Consider the following 22,527-nt stretch of genomic DNA (forward strand, 5'->3'; position numbering starts at 1 on the left):
TGCATCTTTACTGAGCAACATAGGCTATATTGCATTTTCAAAAAAATTAGAGATCCTTACCAAAAATGCAATAATGTAACCCAAGGTGTAAAAAAATCCTCAATAAAACTTCTGTCATCGCGTGCGCTGCGGAATCTATTGAAGATAGAACAAAAAAATGTTCTACGGTATTATAGAATGGATCAATATCTACAAGAAAGTCCGCGATACCATATGTCCATCTCCAGTAGTTATGTTACTACAACAACTTTTTTACGTTTTCAAAGTAAATAGAAGTGCCGACAGTAATCAAACCATGTTATCCATACACATATATTAATCCTTATCCCATTAAATGATGTTTTATTATAGACTGTTTCAATACCAGCAAAATACTTTTTAAATGAAAAGAATTGGATATTCCATTCAAAAGATATAACGAATTTTTAAAAGTGTCAATCTACAGAAAAAAGTAGGTATACTGTTCGAGCAGGCCGTAGTGCGGGGGTCACGGAGGAATTCTACCAATATGCGTCTTGACGGAACACAGTAGGGTTTTGGTCGGTAGGAATCCGACATAACCCACGGCCCCTCCCCCGGAGGCCGTGGGTATCTATGAAAGATTTCCCCACTAAAACAAAAAAAAAAATAGGCCGTAGTGCGGGACGGGGTAAAGGTGATTTTCATGTGATTAAAAATTAAACCTATAGTCCGACCTATAGTAGACTTTTTACTGTAACGATATCGCTATCTATGCGGGTGAAACCGCAGGGCATTGCTAGTCTACTATATAAAAATAAGTCGGATTTTCCTTCCTGACGCTATAACTCCAGAACACACGAACCAATTTCCACGGTTTTGCATTTGTTGGAAAGGTCTCGGGCTCCGTGAGGTTTATAGCAAAGAAAAGGTGTCTCTGTTGGCGAAACGGAGTTCGCCGGGTTTGCTAGTACTATATATTTTCTTCGTTTAGATGAAAAGTTAAGGTATATAATAGGATATTGTATCTATAAAGGATTTAACGTGATTTATTGTGAGAATGACAAAAAGCTAAAGGGAAAGAAAGTTTTTCTATTATTTTTGCTGTAAATTAGCTGAGGCCCTATATGCTTCTTGAAGAGTCAAAGGAGCAATAATTAAATGTATCATTCTATATTAACGAATGTTTTCTGATATTTCACGTATTAATATCCAAAACTAATCAAGATTTTGAATTTAAAGAAGTGATCGATATCTCCTATATAGCTCCTTCATATATCATACGTAATTGAATATCCACAATCCACACATCAGAAAAGCAAAATGTCCATCACACGACTCTCAAATTCGTATTGCATCCACGTCAATGCAATCGTCAGGTCAATAGCCTCTATGTCAACTGAGAATTACCTTTAAATCAGAAAATAATCTATCTATACTATAATATCATAAAGCTGAAGAGTTTGTTTGTTTAAACGCGCTAATCTCAGGAACTACTGGTTCGGTTGAAAAATTCTTGCAGTGTTAGATAGCCTATTCATCGAGGAAGGCTATCTATCATCTCGCTAAGCATCTCGCCAACAGGAGCGGAGCCACGCGGGTGAAACCGCGAAGCGCAGCAACTGATAAATCTGCTCTATGACTTTACCTCCTTTGGAAGTATTTACCAGCAAAGACATTTGCTTTCGTCCAAAATCTGTTAATACGAAGCTTTGCGATAGAAATCTCTTAGAAGGACTACTCTTATCATTTGCAGACGTCTTTTAAAGTTTGATGCAAAAAGGTTGCACAATTTTATACACCAATGCATCATGACATTGCTTATTAAAAGTTCTCTCCGATATTATTTATGCAAATGCGGATGAACCTGCGTTTTAGAAGAAAATTAAAAACTGCCGTGAGTTCATCTTCAGTTTTTTTCTTTGCTGTTATTATTATTTAGCAAGTTTTTCCACTGAACTTATCTTTTTGTAGAAATTTTTTTACAAAAAGATAAGTTCAGTAGAAAAACTTGCTAAATAATAATATTTTTACAGATATTGACGTATAGTCAACATTTTAACTACCTACTGATTCTTAATTTACACTAGTGAAAATACAAGAAGGAAGGAGTTATTTTTTATAATGAAAAAAAAAAACTACTAATGATAAACTAATTGAAAGGAATAATACTGACAAAGATCTTTAAAGTTTTTATCCTGGTGAACAACCTGGACAGAGCCGGGGCTAGTGGCTAGTCATATAAGTAAGTACTGCATTGATTAAATTACATTACTTTACTATATACATTACATTTGTTTTCCATTGTAGTGTACCATACATATGCAATACTAATTCAGCCATTCATATATCTAATTTATACGATGTGTGAAATGTTAATCTTTATAGCCCAGTAGCGCTGATTCATATCAAAGTAATACAAACAGTATTACCGCAAATTATTGTGATAACGTGTACATTCGCATTAAAATTATCAACACAACACTATATAACACCATAATGTGATTAGTAATCCAATAATATTATCACAATTAAATATTCCACACAAAACTATTTTAATAAGAGATATTGGAATGAAGCGTCATTATCATAATGAGCTTAATAACATTGTTTATTTATGAATATTGAGGTCATATCTCATTTTGTGTCCACCAAATGCGCTCGGTTGCATTGTTTTTATTTGCTCAAACCAAATGCATTTAATGCAGCTTTTCAAGTCGATTATAGTACATGGCTTATATAGAGAGAATAAAGGAAAGTCCTGTGAACTCTTGTTGGTGCAGATGCATTTTACAACTTCACTGATCGATTTACTTTGCAAGTAGTGTTGACCTTCAATGCCCTGCAAAGCTTCTTAAAGTCACTATCCGTAAACCGAAACTACATTAGGTAATAAGTAAGAAAATAGGAAAATAAGAATTAAAGTCCCAATACATATGGGATGAGCCTTTTTATTACGTTTTCTCTGGGGATTTAACTTTCGTTAAGTTGAACAAGGTCACAAGATTATAAGGAATGTTTCATATTTTAGATGTTAAGTCAAAATTATTAAATAATATTACACTTGGTGACCTGCGAATTGGATTGATAGATCAATGAATTCAATCAATTTGAACCATCAATCTCTAATGGAAACAAAGCGAGCAAAGTAACAAGCTTATGCAGTAAAAATAATAGATAGTGAATTGAGAGGGAATGGAGTTCTAGAGAGAATAGTATAATTGCTGACGATATGCAGTGGTCACTTAGTGGAACGTTTTATTTCTTATCCTGAAAAATGCGGTAGTCATGTGAAAACGAAACGGGCGTTTAGAAAAAAGTATAGTAATAAATAGTCTTAGGAATATTTTTAGACTATATTTCCTCTTCAGATATTAAAAAATTCTATCCGTCGGCTTCTTTTGTTATTGTAATACGGATTAGATGGCATTATTTATTTGTCTTTCAAATGAATTAAAAGATCGGCCGAAATCGCATTAAAGTATTTCTTAATCTTATCACAAAAACAAGTATTACAGTAACAGAAACGTTGAGAATTCCTTAAAAAGCTTACAAAGGATTGCTTGGATTACCTGTGTAAATATATAAAAGCAAAAAATAAACATTACACTGTGGGTTTAATCGGAAAATTTTATATTATTGAGGTCGGCATATATTAAAGATAAAAATATATTTAAAATGTCGAAGAACCAAAAAATTGGCCACGTTCTTTATTACTCAGAGCGAGCCAAGCGGCAGTTCGTACTTAAATATATTACAATATGAAAAAAAAAACTTTACGTGAAATATATTCTACCATAAAACGTATTCGGTCTCTTTGGCACAGCGGTTATTGACGCATTACAATCTCTGCATGGATGTTTTATGAATATGATGTGAAATGTATAGAACATGTATAGAAAAAATTATAACAATGTTAAAATGTAACATGATTCTTTGTCTTTTTCCACGCTCGCACCGGGGAAGGTACCACACCCTCACAGAATATCGGCGCCATAGTGACAGTTTACTGTCGCGTTCCGTACGGTGAGTGAGGGGTCCGGAGGCCCACATCCCTTCCATCCTCTCCTTCCCTATCCTCATTCCCTCCCATCCTCGCCCCTTCTACCTAACTCCTTCCAAATCCCTTTGAGGACAGCAACACATCCACTTCCCAGTGGAGTGGATGCTTATGGGCGGCGTGTATCGCTTAACACCAGGCGACGCGTCTGCTCGTTTGCTATCCTATATTATAAAAAAAAAAATCAGTACTCTTATGACAATGCATTTAACTGGTTAATATAAAGTTGGATGTAGAAAAGTGATAATATTATAGGGCTTTTTCAATTATTATCGTTGTATCGTTTTCGAAGTTAAAATCCTTAACAATTAATTTGAACCAGACTTTTTATTTAAAAACGGGTATTATTAAAAAAAATGTTGTGTGGTTTTATGAAACCACGGTAAAAGTGAAACTGTTCGAACGGTTCCGAACACTGCTTTGTGTAGCGCATGTCGGGTGTCGGTCGGCTGCCGAGTAGGTATACCTACTCGGCAGCCGCGATACACGCGACATGCGCTACACAGACCAAAAAGTTTGAGACGATGTAATAAAAGTTTCACTTTAAAAAAAATATCTCACTTAGCACACAATATAGAAGGCTTAAAAAGTATTTCACATCACAGAAGCATCTTAACCGCATATAGTATATAGGATCCGGTTTATAACGAGAGAAGACTAAAGATGACGTGGTCTCAATAATTAATTAAGCGAGGTGCACATGCACTCCACTCTCGACAGTGTACACCGAAAACTTTCTTTATTTTTTCACACTCCACATGTCGGTAACGCATAGAGTTTTTGCTCAATTTCTTGTTTTCTATTCCCGAACGCTATTCGGAAAATAAACTACGAAGTTATTTCATTTGCTTTTTTTGGTCAAACGGGCAAGGGAATCTTCAACATTCTTGGATGTACGTTATTAAATGTATATAGATTTGATTGTTACTGATAATGTAACAATTATAGCTATAGAGCTCGTTACTATTTATGCCTAAAGTTGACTTTTGTAAGGGAGTGAACCTTCTGTACGTAGTAATATTATAATATATTATGTGGCAATGGCCTCGATAAGACAACGGCGTTGTTACCGATTGGAACAAAATTCCTCTTACATAACCCTTTTACCGTCGGGTATTCTAACAACAAAGATTCCAAAATTTTCGCTCTGATCCTAAGGGATACATTAAAGAGCTCGACAGCCAAGCCTCGGGCCAGCTTCTACAAAAGGGCAGCCGGTGACATTTGAGGATGGTAATGTCCTTTAGATTCGTTAGGATTGGGCAAAAGAATTTGAAACGATAATGGGTAAATGTTTCCACCTACGCTCAAATGGGCTAAAAACATTGTGTTTATAAATGTTATTTGATATTATTTTGTTCTATATTTGTTTATTCAATCTTACGGGGGTATTTATTTAGTTAATATGTTTAAGCGAACAATTTGTTTTATTTACTTTGCCATTTAAGTGTCTAATTCGAAATCTCTAATAAGAGGTTTCGAAATGCTTTTAAAGGTTTTCTATTTCATAACAAAGGCTTTACTAAAGAATCCTTTACATTTTACCTTTACATTAGGTGATGGATTAATGAAGGCGCTGACCACGTATAACAGTTTATTGAAAAATGATACGTTTTATTTCAGGCTGATCTTTGACGTTCGTTCTATTACAAAATCAGAATCAAATTATTCGTAAAATATAAAACTGGTAATTTTTTATAGAATAGAATTGGTTATCATGACATTGGCATTGTTTTATTAATGATATGAATACCAAATGTTAAGTTAACACATAGGAGTTCAATATCCTACTTTAATCACACTCATTAATAAAAAAATTAAAATGTGTGCGTGTACTAGTGTACACACGTAAGAAGTGAAACTTCTTTATGACCTTATTTTTTGAAAAATAATTTACTATATGCAACTTTACAGAAATACGTCGAATCACGCGTGGTAGGGATAAGAAAAAGATGGCGCGTAACTGAAAAATGTCACGCGTAACGAAAAAATGTTACACTAAATTTTTTTCCAACCCCGATAAATAAATTTCACTTTAATAATTAACGTATAATATACAAAGGTGATTTGGTTTCTACAAGTTCAACAGTCTACTCGTAATTTAATTTAATTTATACATAATATTAAACAGTGTATTCGTAATTTTAATATTTTACAACTTAGACTTATTTATGTGAGATTTATGCTCATAAAAATTGTAGGTTAAAAACTTTTATTACGTAGGTAAATATCGTACTTTCCTATAATGTGTATATTAAATACCTGCCTCGATAAAGAAATTTCCAGTTAGATGTCTCCGTGTCTCTAATGGTAAAATACGATTTTATCTAAAATATATTTTTATAACAAGCAAGTTTGTTACTTTCAAAGGGAACGTATTTTCGCCTTGCGTGTTGTTACACGTTATTTATCACAACATGTATGAAAAATATTAGTTTTTATCGCAACTAATATTTTAAATGAGAATCTCTTTCTTTAGAAAATAGTCTGAACCTTAGAAACAAGCTACTTTATAATATCAAAGTGATTCATTAATTCATAAGATTGATTTAAATGTTCCTTGCCTGTATATTATATACGTACTTGACTGTACCTTCGTATAGTCAAATACGTATATAATATACAGTGTAAAATAATATAAGAATATTCATTTATATTAATAAAGTTACAGGAACGACATACCAATATTATAGTACGTTTTACGGAAGTATTCCGCAAAACTCTTTTATTTTGACATCACTTCACCTCAATTTACTCTATTTCCAATACACTATTATTTTATCCTCAATCTATAAGACACCTTTCAAACGAACATGATATATCAAAGATAGTGTCAATGTTACCACAAAACAATTTAAAATTCCCCAACTCCCTCCCACCGAGGTAATAAATTTTTCAAACACCGAAATGGGGTCACAGAAGTTCGCGATTCATTTCCTATCATTTAATTCGAGTTCAACCAAACAGTAAGTAAGCAAGAACAATGGGAACTTTTGATTGATAAGTTCATAAAATATCTATACATGGGTTAGTGCAAAGTGCGAGTTGGGTGTGCTTCGTAATTTAGTTACGTTATCGGTATTATGCTGCCAATTTATAAAGGTAGAAGATTCTAGAATTTTAACGTCTGTTTCCTTTGCAAATAAAGAGGTTTAACATTTGAGTAATATAATATTTAGTGTTCTAAAACACTTTGTTATAAGACATGTTTAGTGTTTCTTGCAAGTAGGTAATTAAGGCACATACAATTATTAATAACATTTACCAATAACTTTATTATTACAGTAACACTTTATATAGTTCGCAATGAAAATTTCGTGGTTATACATTCAATGCAATAATATTGACCACAAAATATCAGAATCGGTTATACACTGTTCCAAAGCCCAACTTTGTAATTTAACTCTTTCAAGAATTAGAAAAGAGTAAAAGCGAGCATTGAAATTTCCACCTCATAATAGAGTTACTACGTAAAATATAAACCTTTGTATACATAATTCTAATTCATTTGTATACATAATTCGTTAATACACCAGCCCACTAATATTCGCAAACGAATTGGTTATCGGAATGTCATCATTACTACATAGTATAAAACAAAGTCGCTTTCACTGTCCCTATATCCATATATCCATATGTATGCTTAAATCTTTAAAACTACGCAACGGATTTTGATGCGTTTTTTTGATAGATAGAGTGATTCAAGTGGAAGGTTTTAGTTTCTAGACAAAGGCAAAGACGCGGCCGGAAAGTTAGTTTTTAAATATAGCTTTCAATTATGTCACTTTTATTACTTTTCTTCTTATACTGTGTCTATTTATTGTAATTATTTATATCGTAAGTTAAGAGTCCTCCTAATGTAATTAAATAAGGGCAACATGCACTTATTATGAATTATGACGTTCCAATGTTTTATTGGCTATAAAAAAGTTTTATGTTTTATAACTGTCATCTTTTTCTATGATCAATTTTTCTTCTTCATTTATTGTAAGAAAAAATTGAAATATTCGATAAGTTAAGTTTATATTTATTAACTTAGTTCTAGTTCATATAAAATGAGATACTGATAAGGACTATACTTATTTCTGGCGGTTAAGATTTTAATAATTTTCAATAGAAATATGGCTTCGGTCACAAGACAAAAGCCGTTATAGTACATAAAGTTACGTAACTTATAAAGTTGTAAAAATCCAAATTAATAAACTATAAATAGATCACATAATATCATCCCATACAAATTCAAAATGTTCAAAGTATAACCATTAAGTAGTACAAATGTTACGATGCTCGTATAACCCATTTTTTGAACATACTAAGGGTAGAATACACGATGTCATTAAAGTATCTATTGTATATCACTAGTGATTCATCTTCTATATAATGCCTTTGATGTTTGGAGAAATGTAACATTTCCATATCGCAGAACACATTTGAAAGAGTTGATATCTCGATTCAAAATAACAATATGATGTTACTTGGCATTTTTTAGATAATACAACTTACTATTAAATTTTGTGCATAAAATGTAATTGAGGAGTACAAATATAATATACTAGCTTTCCGCCTGCGGCTTTGCCCGCTTTGTCTAAAACCTAACAAATTATATACCTTCTTCTGGATCACTCTTTCTATTAAAAAAACTACATGAAATCCGTTGCGTTGTTTTAAAGATTTAAGAATACATAGGGACAGAGAAAGCGTCTTTGTTTCATACTATGTAGTGATATATCTTAAATTATTACAAATGCATGCATATAGTAAAAAATTATCATAATCCTTCTTCATTATGACAGAATAGCGCACCCTGTGCTTTCTGCATCAATACAGCTTACACTTACGGACGATAAATACTGTATTCTTGTACACAAATCTTCCTTTATTCCTCCTATGTCCTACCATTATCACACAGTAAGGTATTCCGCTATTACACAGGAAAACAATCCCTACTTCTCAGTTATCACAAGTCCTTTGTCAACTCTGGTTAGATCATTAGCTGCTGCAAACAATCCACTGGATTTATATGTAGCTATGATTGAACATCCTGTGAATGTGTGCAGAATGACGTGGTATTAATCTGTGTCTGTAAATAAATGTGAGGCGTATGTCAGTGTGGCGTCGTCTAGTCTCAGGAAACTGTAGCTGTACATATTGGAGTCACTCGCCAAATATGCCGAAATATTCCAGTCGTATCACCCTGTATATTTGTAGTGGGGTAATGAGATATAGCTTGATTTTACTTCGATTTACGGGTGTTCATGTTTTGGGGGTTAAATTGGGTTAAATTTGCTTGTCAAAATGAAATTTAACTGCAAATTGTAATAATAATTGTGTATGTTAAAACATTTGAAGTTGTTGTTAAGAATATTTTTAATACTTTATTTATTGTTTATTGAAAAGCATACATGAAAAGATTCGTCCAGTTATCTACCATAAGGTAACGTTTTCATATTTTATCCCTGCCTATGTAACATAATATTATTCGCTGGCAATCTAACTAACTCTACTACTATAAAATCGACCAATCAGCTTTAAGCTCAAATAAACACCCACTATCCAATAAACAATATTATATAATCGTACATCCAACAAATCCATTCGTTTTCAAAAACATAAATGCACGTCATTCCCAAATATATATCATGAAAGCCAAAATATTCAGCTGTACTGATAAATGAAGTAAGGTGCTAATTAATTCACCAATCGATGTCGACTCACACTTCTAGCAATTAAAAACGTCGGCTTAATTTCATTTGCAGTAATTTGATTGGCATAATGCAGTACAATAGATCCTCAACGTTAAATGCTTAATTACCGATTGACAAATGACGTTAATTGAACGAATCTTTATAATGTGGGAGCGCATTTTTAAATATTCGATTTTAATGTGTATTATGCACCGTACATTGACGATTCTAGAGTTAGTATTTTGATAGATTTTGATATGTGATCTTAGATAGTTTAGTGTGCAAAAAAATGCCTATTTGATTTTACGTCTCTTTCTTGTACTCTGATTAACAGTGTTAAAATTAAATAGCTTTAACTGTATTATATTTGGCTACAATTACTACTTCATATCTACAATTAATTCTTCATATTTCACAAAAAATGATTGAAACTGATTTATTTTCGTAAAGTAGGTATCCGAGTAACACCCGAATTGGAAAACTATTTACTACTTTACTGCATAATATCATGGACAAATATATATACAGAACTTAGTTGTATAACATTACATAAGATATGTTTTGCTTCCTATAAAATAGCGTCTATTTACATAACATTGAATTACCAAGTAGTCAGCTATGGGACTTTTTAAATTCAAACAGGTTTTTTATTCGAGTTTTTTGATTGTTATTAAATATGCAAAAAGTTTGGGCAATCAAAAATTTTTACTGTAAAAGTCTTTCATTTGGGACCAATTTGAAACCGGCCGGCGTTTCTTAGACGTTAAGTTTACTTATTATTTTTCTGTTTTATTTTCTGTAAGGACATATAAAAATACTTTAGAGCAGTAGAGAAGACTTCAAATGTGCTATGTTTGTATAAATGTAAAATGTATTTCATTGTGTTTTACAAAATTTAAAACAAAATAATAAGTGATCAAAATATGTCTTTTTTTACTTCAATAACAACATGATAATATATTAGTTTACTACATAAAATTATCAGTCCAAACACAGTTTACATTGACAAAAGAGGATATGGAAATAAAAAAGAAATAAGCACATTCTTCCCTTCTTTATACCCCAGATCAAAAGCTCTCACCTACCTTTCTTAAATATGAAATGACAGTTGTTAAATCCCCATTGCAAAAAAATCATTTTTACATACGAATAACAGTTAGTACGTTTATTGCTACATATTAAAAACAAAACTGCATTCAAAATCAAATTCAATTAATGTGTTTAAACACAATTTAATTACTCTGGCAAAGGTTATTACGAGGCACATTGCCTGAATGACAGTTGACCAGAATTTTCATTAATAATACAGGCTGGCTATAAATGCATATGGTCACTTTAATTGAAACACGACCCACCTTAAAGTGTAGGTACTTTATTCAAAATGATTTAAAATTCATCGCAATAACAATATAGCCACTAGGGTTTTATGTTAAAATTTAAATTTTTAACGGTTGGCTTTTATCATTTCGTATAGTAATTTTTATTACAATACAAGATTAACCCATTGACCACCGTAAGCCCCGATCGGGGCGCGACACAATAGATTTTCTATTGTGTCTGTGATTCCGAGGACTGATGGATTAATAATAAAAGACGTTTCAGTTTGTTGCTTTTATGGACTTAAAAACAATAATATGATCTTGGTGATCTGTTTTACTTTAGACTTAAAAAGGTTATGATTCCAATTTTATATTTTTATTTTGTATGTTTGGGAGACAATTGACAACATTTCAAAATTTTAAGCTACTTATTTTTTTATTTTAATGAAAACTAGATCAAAAATTATGATAGATATACGTATTTTTTGCTTCTTCTAAATATGGAAGTTTTCATTCATCTTTTTGAGTTTTAAAATCATCTCATTCTAAAATGTCGTAAGCGCCAAATGACGTCATACATACGGAGGAATACATTTTTTCCTTTGCCACATACCTAGCTTAAATTAAAAAAAAATCTTGACAGTTGACATTTTGACACATTTGTCACTTTGATTCGTCAAGCTTTGTAAATATAGTTATTTAATATTTGTTATTTGCTGATCCAAATTTGAAACAAAAGAAACTTATTCACAAGTACTGATGATGATGACTAGGTATATGCAGGATTTGTTAAGGGGTGCTGAAAATTTCTGGGAAACAAATATACTATCCCAAAAACGTTGGAAAGTGTTAAATAAATACAACTTTTAGTAAGTAAACAAAGTCTTTTATTTCAAGAAAATTATGAACACTATAGGCACTATTTTGTATAATATAAATGAATTGGTCCAACTCCAATCAAACAAACATCACGCTAATGAGATTAAATTAGAAAACCAAAACACAATAATACGATTTAAAAGTTTATTTACATGAATAATTCACAAAAATGACATTAATATGAAATTTGACACATGCCATACCATGTAAATGTCAGTGATAGTTTTTTTTTTAACTTTTTTTAAATTAGGCGACGATCATCTATGACGTCATCATCACATTTATCGTTTTTATTTAATTTCTCTTAAAATATGCGATTAAAAAATGAAATAATTTTTTTTTTCTGTAATCGCAAGAGCAAAATAAAGAAACGGTTTTTTTTCTTTCGTGGCCTTATAAAAATGAAATGTTGTCAATTGCATACAGTTATTTATTTATGTCCTTTCTTATCTGTTATGGTATGTCTATTAGGTACTAGTACTAGATCTGTGATTAGGTACTTTTTTCGAAAATGACTTATCGCTTTTCAAAAATAAAACAAAATACCCAGTTAACGTTTTAGTTAGTTGCTCTTAAGTTGGTACAAGTACACTTGTAATATTGAAGACGGTTCTTGCTTTTGTCCAACGACATTAATTCTGTGCCTCCAGTGAATAAGGGAGTAAGACGAGTTATTCCCTTTGGTTTTTATTGCACCATTGGATTCAGCTCGTCAAAATACACAACATATCAAAAGGTCATATCTCTAGCTGCGTCCTAACCCATTTTTTCGAATGACCCAAACGGTATAAGTAGGGTGTGATTAACGGTATAAGTTACCTTATCCATCATTTTAGGCAATCGCAAAGGAACTATTCGTCTCGAGTCAAAAGTACCCACGAACACAAAGACGTATGTGTAGTTATACTTTTTGAATAAAGACTTAATTCATTTTGTTCCATCAGTCCTAACACTATTTTAATATAAACGCATTTGTGTCATTTTTCTAACATGAGCATAAAGGAACAACTCTTTTAGTGTCATTGGTTCAAGTGACGACATGAGACAGTTTGGCATTAATGCCGTGTTGCTATTGGTCTATTAATTGAATACTGCACGGAAACAACACACACTATTCCTTATTATTTTTAAATCGTTTTTTCAATAAATCTGCAACAACAAATCTTTATATTTTTTAAAAAAGGTATTTATCAGTTAACTTGGGATACTAATATATTTCTATGGAAATTAACTATTTTTTGCAATAGATATTAAAAATACAGTTAACACATTAAGTGCATTTAATGATATTATACTCTTTGTTTATATAAATACAGAACGATAATTGAATCATCTAAAAAAGCCAACAAAAATGTTAAACTTATATTTTCTTCTTATAATTGGGTAAGTTTTTAAAAAATAACTCGTTTTTAATCTTTTTTCAAATAAATTATCTAACTACAATAATCAAGACAATAATACTATAGTCTATAATAGTCGCATAAAAAAAAAGTATAACCAGTCTTGACAATATCTTATATATAAAAATGAATCGCAAAATGTGTTGGTAAGCGCATAACTCGAGAACGGCTGAACCGATTTCGATAATTCTTTTTTTATTATATTCCTTGAAGTACGAGGATGGTTTTTATGTAGAGAAAACGTAAATATGTACCACGGGCGAAGCCGGGGCGGACTGCTAGTTATGAATATTGTTTTCTCCGCATATAGCGTTTTAGCCACTGTGCTTTGTTAATTTGCCTTTTTTATAGGAAAAAAATCCGCAATATCGATACTTCTTTGGTCCTGCATTTTCGTAAAAATTTTATGGATACTCTGGTACCACATATTTTGAATAAATTGGGCTATTGTCACGTAGAGTCTCTTCAAAGTGCGTGCCACAAGTCGTATTTGCATCCAAGGCACCTTCAAATCTGTGCTTAATTTTTTCGTGAAATCTTTGCGGTATTTTCTTTATTTATCTACATTATTTTGATATTATATGATATAGAAATTGTTAAAATTCTATATCATGCCGTAAAATATCGCCACTGACCACCTATAACTTTTCCTGTATTAACTGAACATACAGGAATATGGTTTTCGGGCTTCTCTTATCTCTTTATAGTGCTTGTATCCTCAATGTATACCACCATGATATTGTGGCGTTGCCACTTTTATTATCTATATTTTATTATCGGTGGCGTTCCGAAACGGAACGCACTTGATCGAATTTTAAATTGATTCGACGATTCATTTTCACTAGGACAATAGCTGTTAATACGCAAAACGCAATACGCAGTTGATACGTAATTAATACCAATACTCAATGATTGTCTCCTGCTAACCTGTACAGACTAGACTCATTGTGGTGACTGGTGAAACATTGTATAGCATTAACAACATAGTACTGTATTATTGAAAGATCGATTAAAGGTTTATTTTACAATCTACGACTTTCATTATACATGGGTAACAAAACCCCATAACATATTCGGTTTTACTCCGGACATCATCTTCAGCCACCCAAGCCCTTTGCTTGAAGTCCAAATCCAGCGGAGGACAATAATCGTCATTTACTAAAATTGAAGGTTCTTCGTCCTAGTATAAAAGTTGTCTGGATCCCATTTTATACTCAATCTATAGTATAATACTACGTATATACTACTATATTAGTAGTATTATATATATATAATACTATATTTTATACTCAATCTATACGTTTCACATGATATCTATAGTATAATACTATAGATATCATGTGAAACGTGACTTGGAAAAAAATTATTCAAATAAATCACAAAATAAAAATTTGAAACAATTTTAAAAGTTACGAAAAGCCCAATTATACGTCAAAATGACGCACAACATCCTCTTTACAACCAAATGGCGGAATTTACCTGGATGAGCCAACTATGTACTGCTAGGTCTCGACGGCTAATAAGTTGGTTCTGGATTTTGCGATTCGATGGTAAATATAGAAGAGTTCATACGTCAAATTTACGTAGATTGGACTTCTAGGGTTAAATGCATAAATACCTAAATGTTGTTTTGTTTTTATTATCTAATAACGATAAAAAAACCCGTTGATTTCATTCGTTTTTCAAGCTACGTGCATAGTTTTTCCACTAAAATGCCTCAATTGAGTCATAAAGTACACAAATTTCAAGCATAATAAGTCACATCATTTCTATAAAACCAAAACTGGCAATAATATAAGTCGTGTTGTGCGATTATGAACATAGTGCATAAGGGCATAAGTCGTTATATTGCAAAGAGTAAAAAAAAAATTATGTGAATACATTGAGTTATTCCATGAAGTACTCGTTCATAAGGCCACAACTACAAAAAAACACGAAAAAAGTATATTTATGGGGTTGTTACAATATGTGTTCATATGTAAAAATATAGTCTAACATCATATCTTACACATACAAGCTTAAAATTTTGAATTAATAAAGATTTAGTATTGATATATAGTTTTTTGTCTCTCCTGAAAAGTGCTGTTTTTGAGTTATTCCCTTATTCACTGGAGGCACAGAATTATTCATTTTGTTTATGAGACATTTCACAAAAAACTGAAATATAAACCAGAACTTGCAAGGAGAAATCTAAATATGGATTAAAAATACTACGTTTTTAAAATGTTAGATGTGTGAGTGAAAACGATATTCATAATTAAAAATTTCCATAGCTCATATAAGTAAGACCTTTGAATGTCGCCATTACCGACGTACGCTGGAAATTTTTTTTATTAAAGTAACGGATAGCAAAGGAATATCACGAGCATTAAGACAATCCTAAGCTTGAAATGTACCGTTATGTAACGTACCTTTTTCTCATTTACTTCGAGAAATTGTAGATATGCATTTTAATTACGCCTGTCTTGCTGTTGGGAAATATTAAAAATTCCTTATACAGGGGCAGAGTAAGAAAAATGAAGAGGTGGGAACTTAGTTAAAAATAAGTACAATAACATAAAATGCCACGGTTTATTCTCGTCATGTCTAAGTCTTAGGGCTAGACCACCATTTGTTTTAATAAAGTCTGGTGCTTCGAGAAAAATGTGATAATTTATATGACGTACACAGAGTAGGATGGAGCAGAGAAATTGTGAAACTTTTTATGCTTTCAGATAGTGCCTTTTTATTTATTTTCTTCTTGTTACCGGCGCAAATGAACGGCGTCTATTATTATTTTTATTGTATCTTCTTGTTCGATGTTATCGGTGGCGTTTTATAAAATTCTAAACGCTTTCCGATTGAGTTTTAACTGGTTTTACAGTGGGTAAAGTAATTGCTCAATTTTGGAAATTCGACGAATATGTACAACCGATTTGAGAGTAAAGTAGTGAAAAACTATGCCTAAATTTTCCTAATCCATCCAACACTAAAATTCCTCGAAATTGTACCAATAAAATTTTTCGAAATATGCTTTCACTAATAGCCTTACCGTAGGACGACAGATGGTGTATACCCGATACAACTGGGATACAAATTTTCCTGACCGTCTGTCAGTGACATCTTGGCATCTTTGTTAGCCTCTCCATGCTCCGTTCAAAGTAAGGAGTGGTCGTAAGTCGCACAAACTATGATCACTGTACTATGCTGAGTACACACGAGTGTAAACAAATAGATGAAAGTGGCGTTAATTTGTAAATGAATAGAGTACTAGGGTATCAGGAGGCCAGGGAAAGTGTTATTAGTTAGATACTAAATAAAAATTGATTTGTTATGTGTTTGTTCGTACCTTATTCTGTAGAGCATTACTTCTCATACTCATTTTGTATTATTGCAAAGCGTGAGTTTTAAGCATTGTGATAAAGTTTTGTTTATTAACGCTCTGTAGCATAGTATTAAATGAACTTTGAAAATTTTTATAATCAATAACTCTCATGAAATATATAGGTCGTAAGGGCTATTAATATTTGTTACTATTATCCTAAAAGTGAAAGTGCTACCGAACCCACTGTCACTTATTTCTTAATCCATATTGTATTGTCTTCTATCTCCTACATCATAATAGCTCAGTTCATACCCGTGACACAAATACAATGGATTAACCATACACTTTATAATCGAAAGGGAAACCTCAAGATTGCGCCATAAGTATAATAATATAATTAATCTCAATATTTGGAATTTAATCATCGGTATACAAATTATGATTAACAGCGCCCTATTAAATTAGTTTCTATAGGAAGATCGTGGTTAACAGGCGTGTTCATAGCTAAATTGAGCGTTGTGTAAGCTCACCGTTTTATACGGGGAAATTTGCGAACGAATATTATCAAGGTTCCGTTTTCATTAACGTCATTATTAAACTAATACTTTGTTTTAAGGCTTCCTCGGTGTAAATTCGTTTGACGGGACCTTTGTTTTAACGCTTGCGACGTTTGCGACTTAATCTAGGTTTAATCTCTTGAACTGTAATAAGCATTTGGACTATAGTGACCACAGACATGTATATATAAGTAGACAACGCAAGTACCGCGATCTGTATGAAAACCAAGCGTGTCATATTTTTTGTACTGACCTTGACGCGTTATGACGTCACGAGCGCTTTTTAGTGATGTTAATTTCATTTTACGCTAAATCGATTAGGCCGCCACTCGCGCGGCGATTCTAGTATCGTCCTATCCCATCGAAGTAAATCGAAAGAAATCAGATCAAACTAGATCTATGTCTAAGAGGTAGTCAAATAAATGAATCGTAATCGATTACTAAATCGATTCAAGACAGAAAAATGATAATTACCATAGACAGAGGGATGATAAAATAAAGTTATAAACCTTTTAATATTCTAACAAGTAAACTAATGTGTTTTAGCTTTTTCTTACATATGCCCATTGAGTTACCATGTACTACGTACTAGAGAGGCCATCGAAAGAAAGTAATGAAACTGTCAATCAATCAATCTTTATGTCCCGTTGCATCGATCCATTTTCCTTTTATGTTCGGGTTACTTGGAAAACTGAAAAAACAAACATAGTCTAAGCAATAAGGAGTTTTCTTAAAAAACTCCCAAGATGACACTTTAACTAATGGCGTCCATGTCATAATATTTATTTTTAGTACCTTTGTATTAAAATACTTAAAAGTTCTAGGTCAAGTCGTATTAAATGACAAAAAAAATCTATGCCTTTTTTTCTGAAAAATTGCTCCTTCAAATTATCATTTATCTGTTCGATTATAAAATCGATTAGAATCGAGAACTGTTGCATCAAATGAACATCACTAACCACAAAATTGGACAGAAAAATGAGAACAGAAAAATGAGAAGACGCTATTCATTGCTTGTTATCATACGACGCGATCTTTACCGTGCCAAGTAAAAGCCGCAATGTATTCCGAATCATTTCGTATGATTTGGTATCCGTGTTTGTCACGATCGTTTTCCACAGATATTCTTTATTTGATTTTAAAATAAATAGTGCATATTCTGATTAGAAAATTACTTACCGGTGGAAGGAAACATCTCTGCTAACTCGGCCACTCACAGCTGTGGAGTTTCTACAGTTTATAACGGCGTAATTCGGCATTTTACTTTATTCAGCTTCACGTCTTTCCTTGGCGAACTGCAAGCGCGGACTGAGTGTAGGCCAGCGTCAAGTAAGTTTCATAATCGTAGTTTGGACACGGGAAGTACATACACTCGCTTAGTCTATCTTGATATATGTCCGTGATAGTGACCTCTTTTAGGTTTTTTGCTATTGATTTGGATCGGTTTTTACCAATACAAATCCTTGCGTTTACATGCTGTTAGAAGTTAACTTTTACAAGTGAAACTTTTTAAGTCGCGTTGAGAGTAAAATTCAAGGTCGCGTCATGACAATACCGTCACGTAATGGATTAAGGCGACGATTTCGGTATCTTTAAATTTTCCAAAGAAGTTTCACTTCTGACACGTGTGCTTTGCACACACACTTTTTTGTATGAAAAAAGAGAGTGTGTGCACAATTAATCGATGATCAAGAGAAGACATGCCTCTTTATTTGTTAAATAGCAATTCTTTTTAACTACACCGCAATTCAAGGTCAATCCGCCAGTCGGTCAAAACATGATAATGGCATCACCGTGTCACGTTTTCGTAACCGTTGTAGGGAACAAGCAAAATATAAGAGCGGCTTGTTGTCTTTGTGCTTGCAGAAATGTACACTCAAACTTTTTCAATTCTCCGGCATACGGTGAGAGGGCAGGCTCTGTCATTATTAAGCCTTAGGCTCCCTGAAAGAAACTCCTACGTTCGTTTTTGTTCTATCTAGACCACAGGGGTGTTATTACTGACAATATTTAACGGTAAGTATGAAAATAGATGTATTTTTCTTGACTGTTTTCCTTTAATTGGAATGGCTTTATTTGAACGTTAGGTTCATCAAATAAAGCCCGTGCGATAATGGTGATTTCATAAGTGATTGTTTAAAATTATGTTGTAATTTTTGATGTATTTTGCACATGAAGCTTAAATAAGCTTTTATTATTTATATTATTTTAATATTATTATATCGATCCAGAAAAGGCAATGAGACTGATTTTATGCTACGAGTAGACTACGAAATATATCATTTCAATAAAAATAAGTATAGAGTAACATTATAACCGTGTAAAAGGTTATATGAATTTTTCTACTTACCAAGGGTGACGGTGGCGTGAGGATTCTTTGGACCTGGAACAAAATACATTACATTAATAAAGAATGATAATTTTACCATTTCCTTAAATTTATTTCTATTAGGTATGAAAATTGTTTTAGACGTGACAACGTCTTATAATTCGATAGAGCCGGCTGCACGCACGAAAAAATATGACTCATGCGGCGTTACTTCGCTCTGAGGCGTTCCATGTAAGGCTTGCAGTGCAAGCGAGAGCGCGGAACGAGCGACAAAGAAGCACAATCGGCCGTTGTCACGTTCAACTATCGTCAGTAAACCGACTTTACAGACAACCAATTTTTTCTTCAATTAATTATACGTATAAAAAAGTAGGTAGTATTTTTGTGCTATGCGATGAGGAAGTAGAATCCTTACTAACTTAATGTAAAACATTTAGACTATATCCAATTCATATCTACCTATTAAATAATTTATAAACTAGGTTCAGCAATTCCATACATTGTTTTGGACACTTACACTATATTATCATTATAATATTTTAACGACAGTACCCGATGCAGGCTACTAGACAGTATGGACTAGAAATTTCTAAACGCATAATTCATAATCTATTTTATACTGCGCCTGAATGTACATTAGCTTAGCTATACCAGTAATTACTTCGATATACCCTAATAATCCAGCAAAGCAGCATACAATGACATAGCAGACAATTTGTACCCGCTAAGCAAATAATTAACTTCGGGGCCATATTATGACCTCTTATTTCCAGACAGTTTACGCCGTGAATTGAACTGACTGGAAAATTAATATTATACCATAATTAACCATGATCGCAGCAACCAGTAATGGCTATTGCTATCATGATATGAATTTGCCAGTCAGTTCAATTCGGCGTAAACTGTGGAAATAAGAGGTACACGGCCCCAGTACTAATATTTAGCGAAATATAAAGACATAGGCGCACTATTCGAACGAGGGTACCATGCGGCCACATCCCACTTAACTTTGGTCGCCACAACGTACATCTTTATGCTTTAACGGTAGTACTTATGAATTTAATTAAACCAACCCTTGATGTAAGTACAAGTAAAACCTTAATTGCATTTGGAGCGGAGTAATGAATATGAAATTTGACAGTTATATGTTTCGAGCTTACACTGCTGCTCTTCCTTGCTAAATTAGTCCAATATTAATTTCATTTTAAAGCACAGTAATGTTATACTTATCGTAATATAATGGCAGTTTTAATGGGAAAATAATAATTGAATTACGTTAATGTAAGTACACTCTATTATAGCAATCAATTAATGGTTATGAAGAAAATTCATTATGATTTCGATATATTGACATTTCAACTCGATCTGTAAAATTTTATATCATTACTTATTAAATTGATGAAAAGTTCATTCAATATGAAACAGAATTAATGAAATTGTTTTTTAATGTTATAAACGTTACATGTTTGTTATGAGTCCATATTTCTATTAATACTGATAAAAAATATTAATATCAAATATATATTTTCATTTCATTTGTTGGTTATATACTCGAAATACAATACTCTAATATCGAAATGAAATGACTGGAAATTTCATCAAGCATCAATTTATTATAAGCTCATATTATTCCCGATAAGGAAAAACATTTTCATTTGCGTATCTAGGAGTGATGATTTTCTTAAACTTTCAAGTGTGGTTTTTATTTTGTTTAATTTTGAGAAATAAAACATATTTTTCTGAATTACTATAACTATATCTCTACTACGAACATTGATTAACAATGTATCTAAAAAGCTTAGAAAAAAGCTTCTATCATCAGTGTCAATGGAACCACATAAAACTAGAGAATTATCATCATAACATAAATAGTTGTATAACTTTACATAATTCTTATATATAAAAATGAATCGCAAAATGTGTTGGTAAGCGCATAACTCGAGAACGGCTGAACCGATTTCGATAATTCTTTTTTTAATATATTCCTTGAAGTACGAGGATGGTTCTTATGTAGAGAAAACGTAAACATGTACCACGGGCGAAGCCGGGGCGGACCGCTAGTCTTATATATAAAAATGAATCGCAAAATGTGTTGGTAAGCGCATAACTCGAGAACGGCTGAACCGATTTCGATAATTCTTTTTTTATTATATTCCTTGAAGTACGAGGATGGTTTTTATGTAGAGAAAAGGTAAATATGTACCACGGGCGAAGCCGGGGCGGACCGCTAGTATAGGATAATAACATTTATTTTATTTATTAACACTTTATTGTTCTGGCATACAAATAAATCCTTAAAATTAAAACTTATAACTAGTCCAGCACAGAAGGCGGCCTTATCACTTAAGAGTGATCTCTTCCAGGCAACCTACTGTGTGGAGTAATATTATGAAAGAGGAGGTAGGTAGGAAGTACAAAAATAAACGATGTTTCTTGTGAAAATAAAGTTGATTGAATTTAGGCAACGTTGATTAGAATTCAATACGTTTAAGCGTAAATGTAGACACAAATTTCCTGTTCTTGATATCATATTTGTATAGCCTTTTGTTTGTTTAAAATATTAGATGTTTACCAAGAAGCCAATAATATATTTTATACTTATATACTGAATATCAGTAGAAAAATCTAGAAATTAGGTACTACCCAACAGCTGCCATTTATCCAAAAACTAGCGACCCGCCCCGGCTTCGCACGGGTGCAATGGCGGCCGGCCGGTACCGCCAGAAACGCTACGTCCCGCAATTTTTAAATCTGTAATATCTTCGAAAATATTCACTTAAATCATACGGTGTAAGGGCCATATAGATCTATATTAAATGAACAATGTGTTCAAGGTATTTAATTGGTTAAGGATAATTGCTGTATTGGTTAAAATCGCTTCGAAAATTAGCCATTATTTGTCGTAAAAAGTAAATGACAAAGAAAAGTTATTGTGGGTTATCCATAAGAGAAAGACATATACCATCACGGACTTTTCTGTAGACCTTTTCAATGTGTATAATACTTAGTACATTATTTTGATAAAACTCGTAGGGTT

At 32.4% G+C, this 22,527-nt stretch overlaps 1 protein-coding gene across 1 annotated transcript in view; it reads right to left on the reverse strand.

Moving 5' to 3' along the window:
- Nucleotides 1-22,527, reverse strand: part of LOC149491103 (glutamate receptor 1-like) — a 178,663-nt gene that overhangs the window by 90,156 nt on the left and 65,980 nt on the right. The window contains exon 2 of the mRNA XM_089706868.1: nucleotides 19,512-19,544. Within this exon, the coding sequence (XP_089562994.1) occupies nucleotides 19,512-19,544 (33 nt within the window). The remainder of the gene's footprint in view (nucleotides 1-19,511; nucleotides 19,545-22,527) is intronic.

The sequence above is a fragment of the Colias philodice genome, chromosome 1 (assembly GCF_061535455.1).
Source record: "Colias philodice isolate Cphi_HAF_F1 chromosome 1, ilColPhil1 Martin Lab GWU primary, whole genome shotgun sequence".
Classification (NCBI taxonomy): Eukaryota; Metazoa; Arthropoda; class Insecta; order Lepidoptera; family Pieridae; genus Colias; species Colias philodice.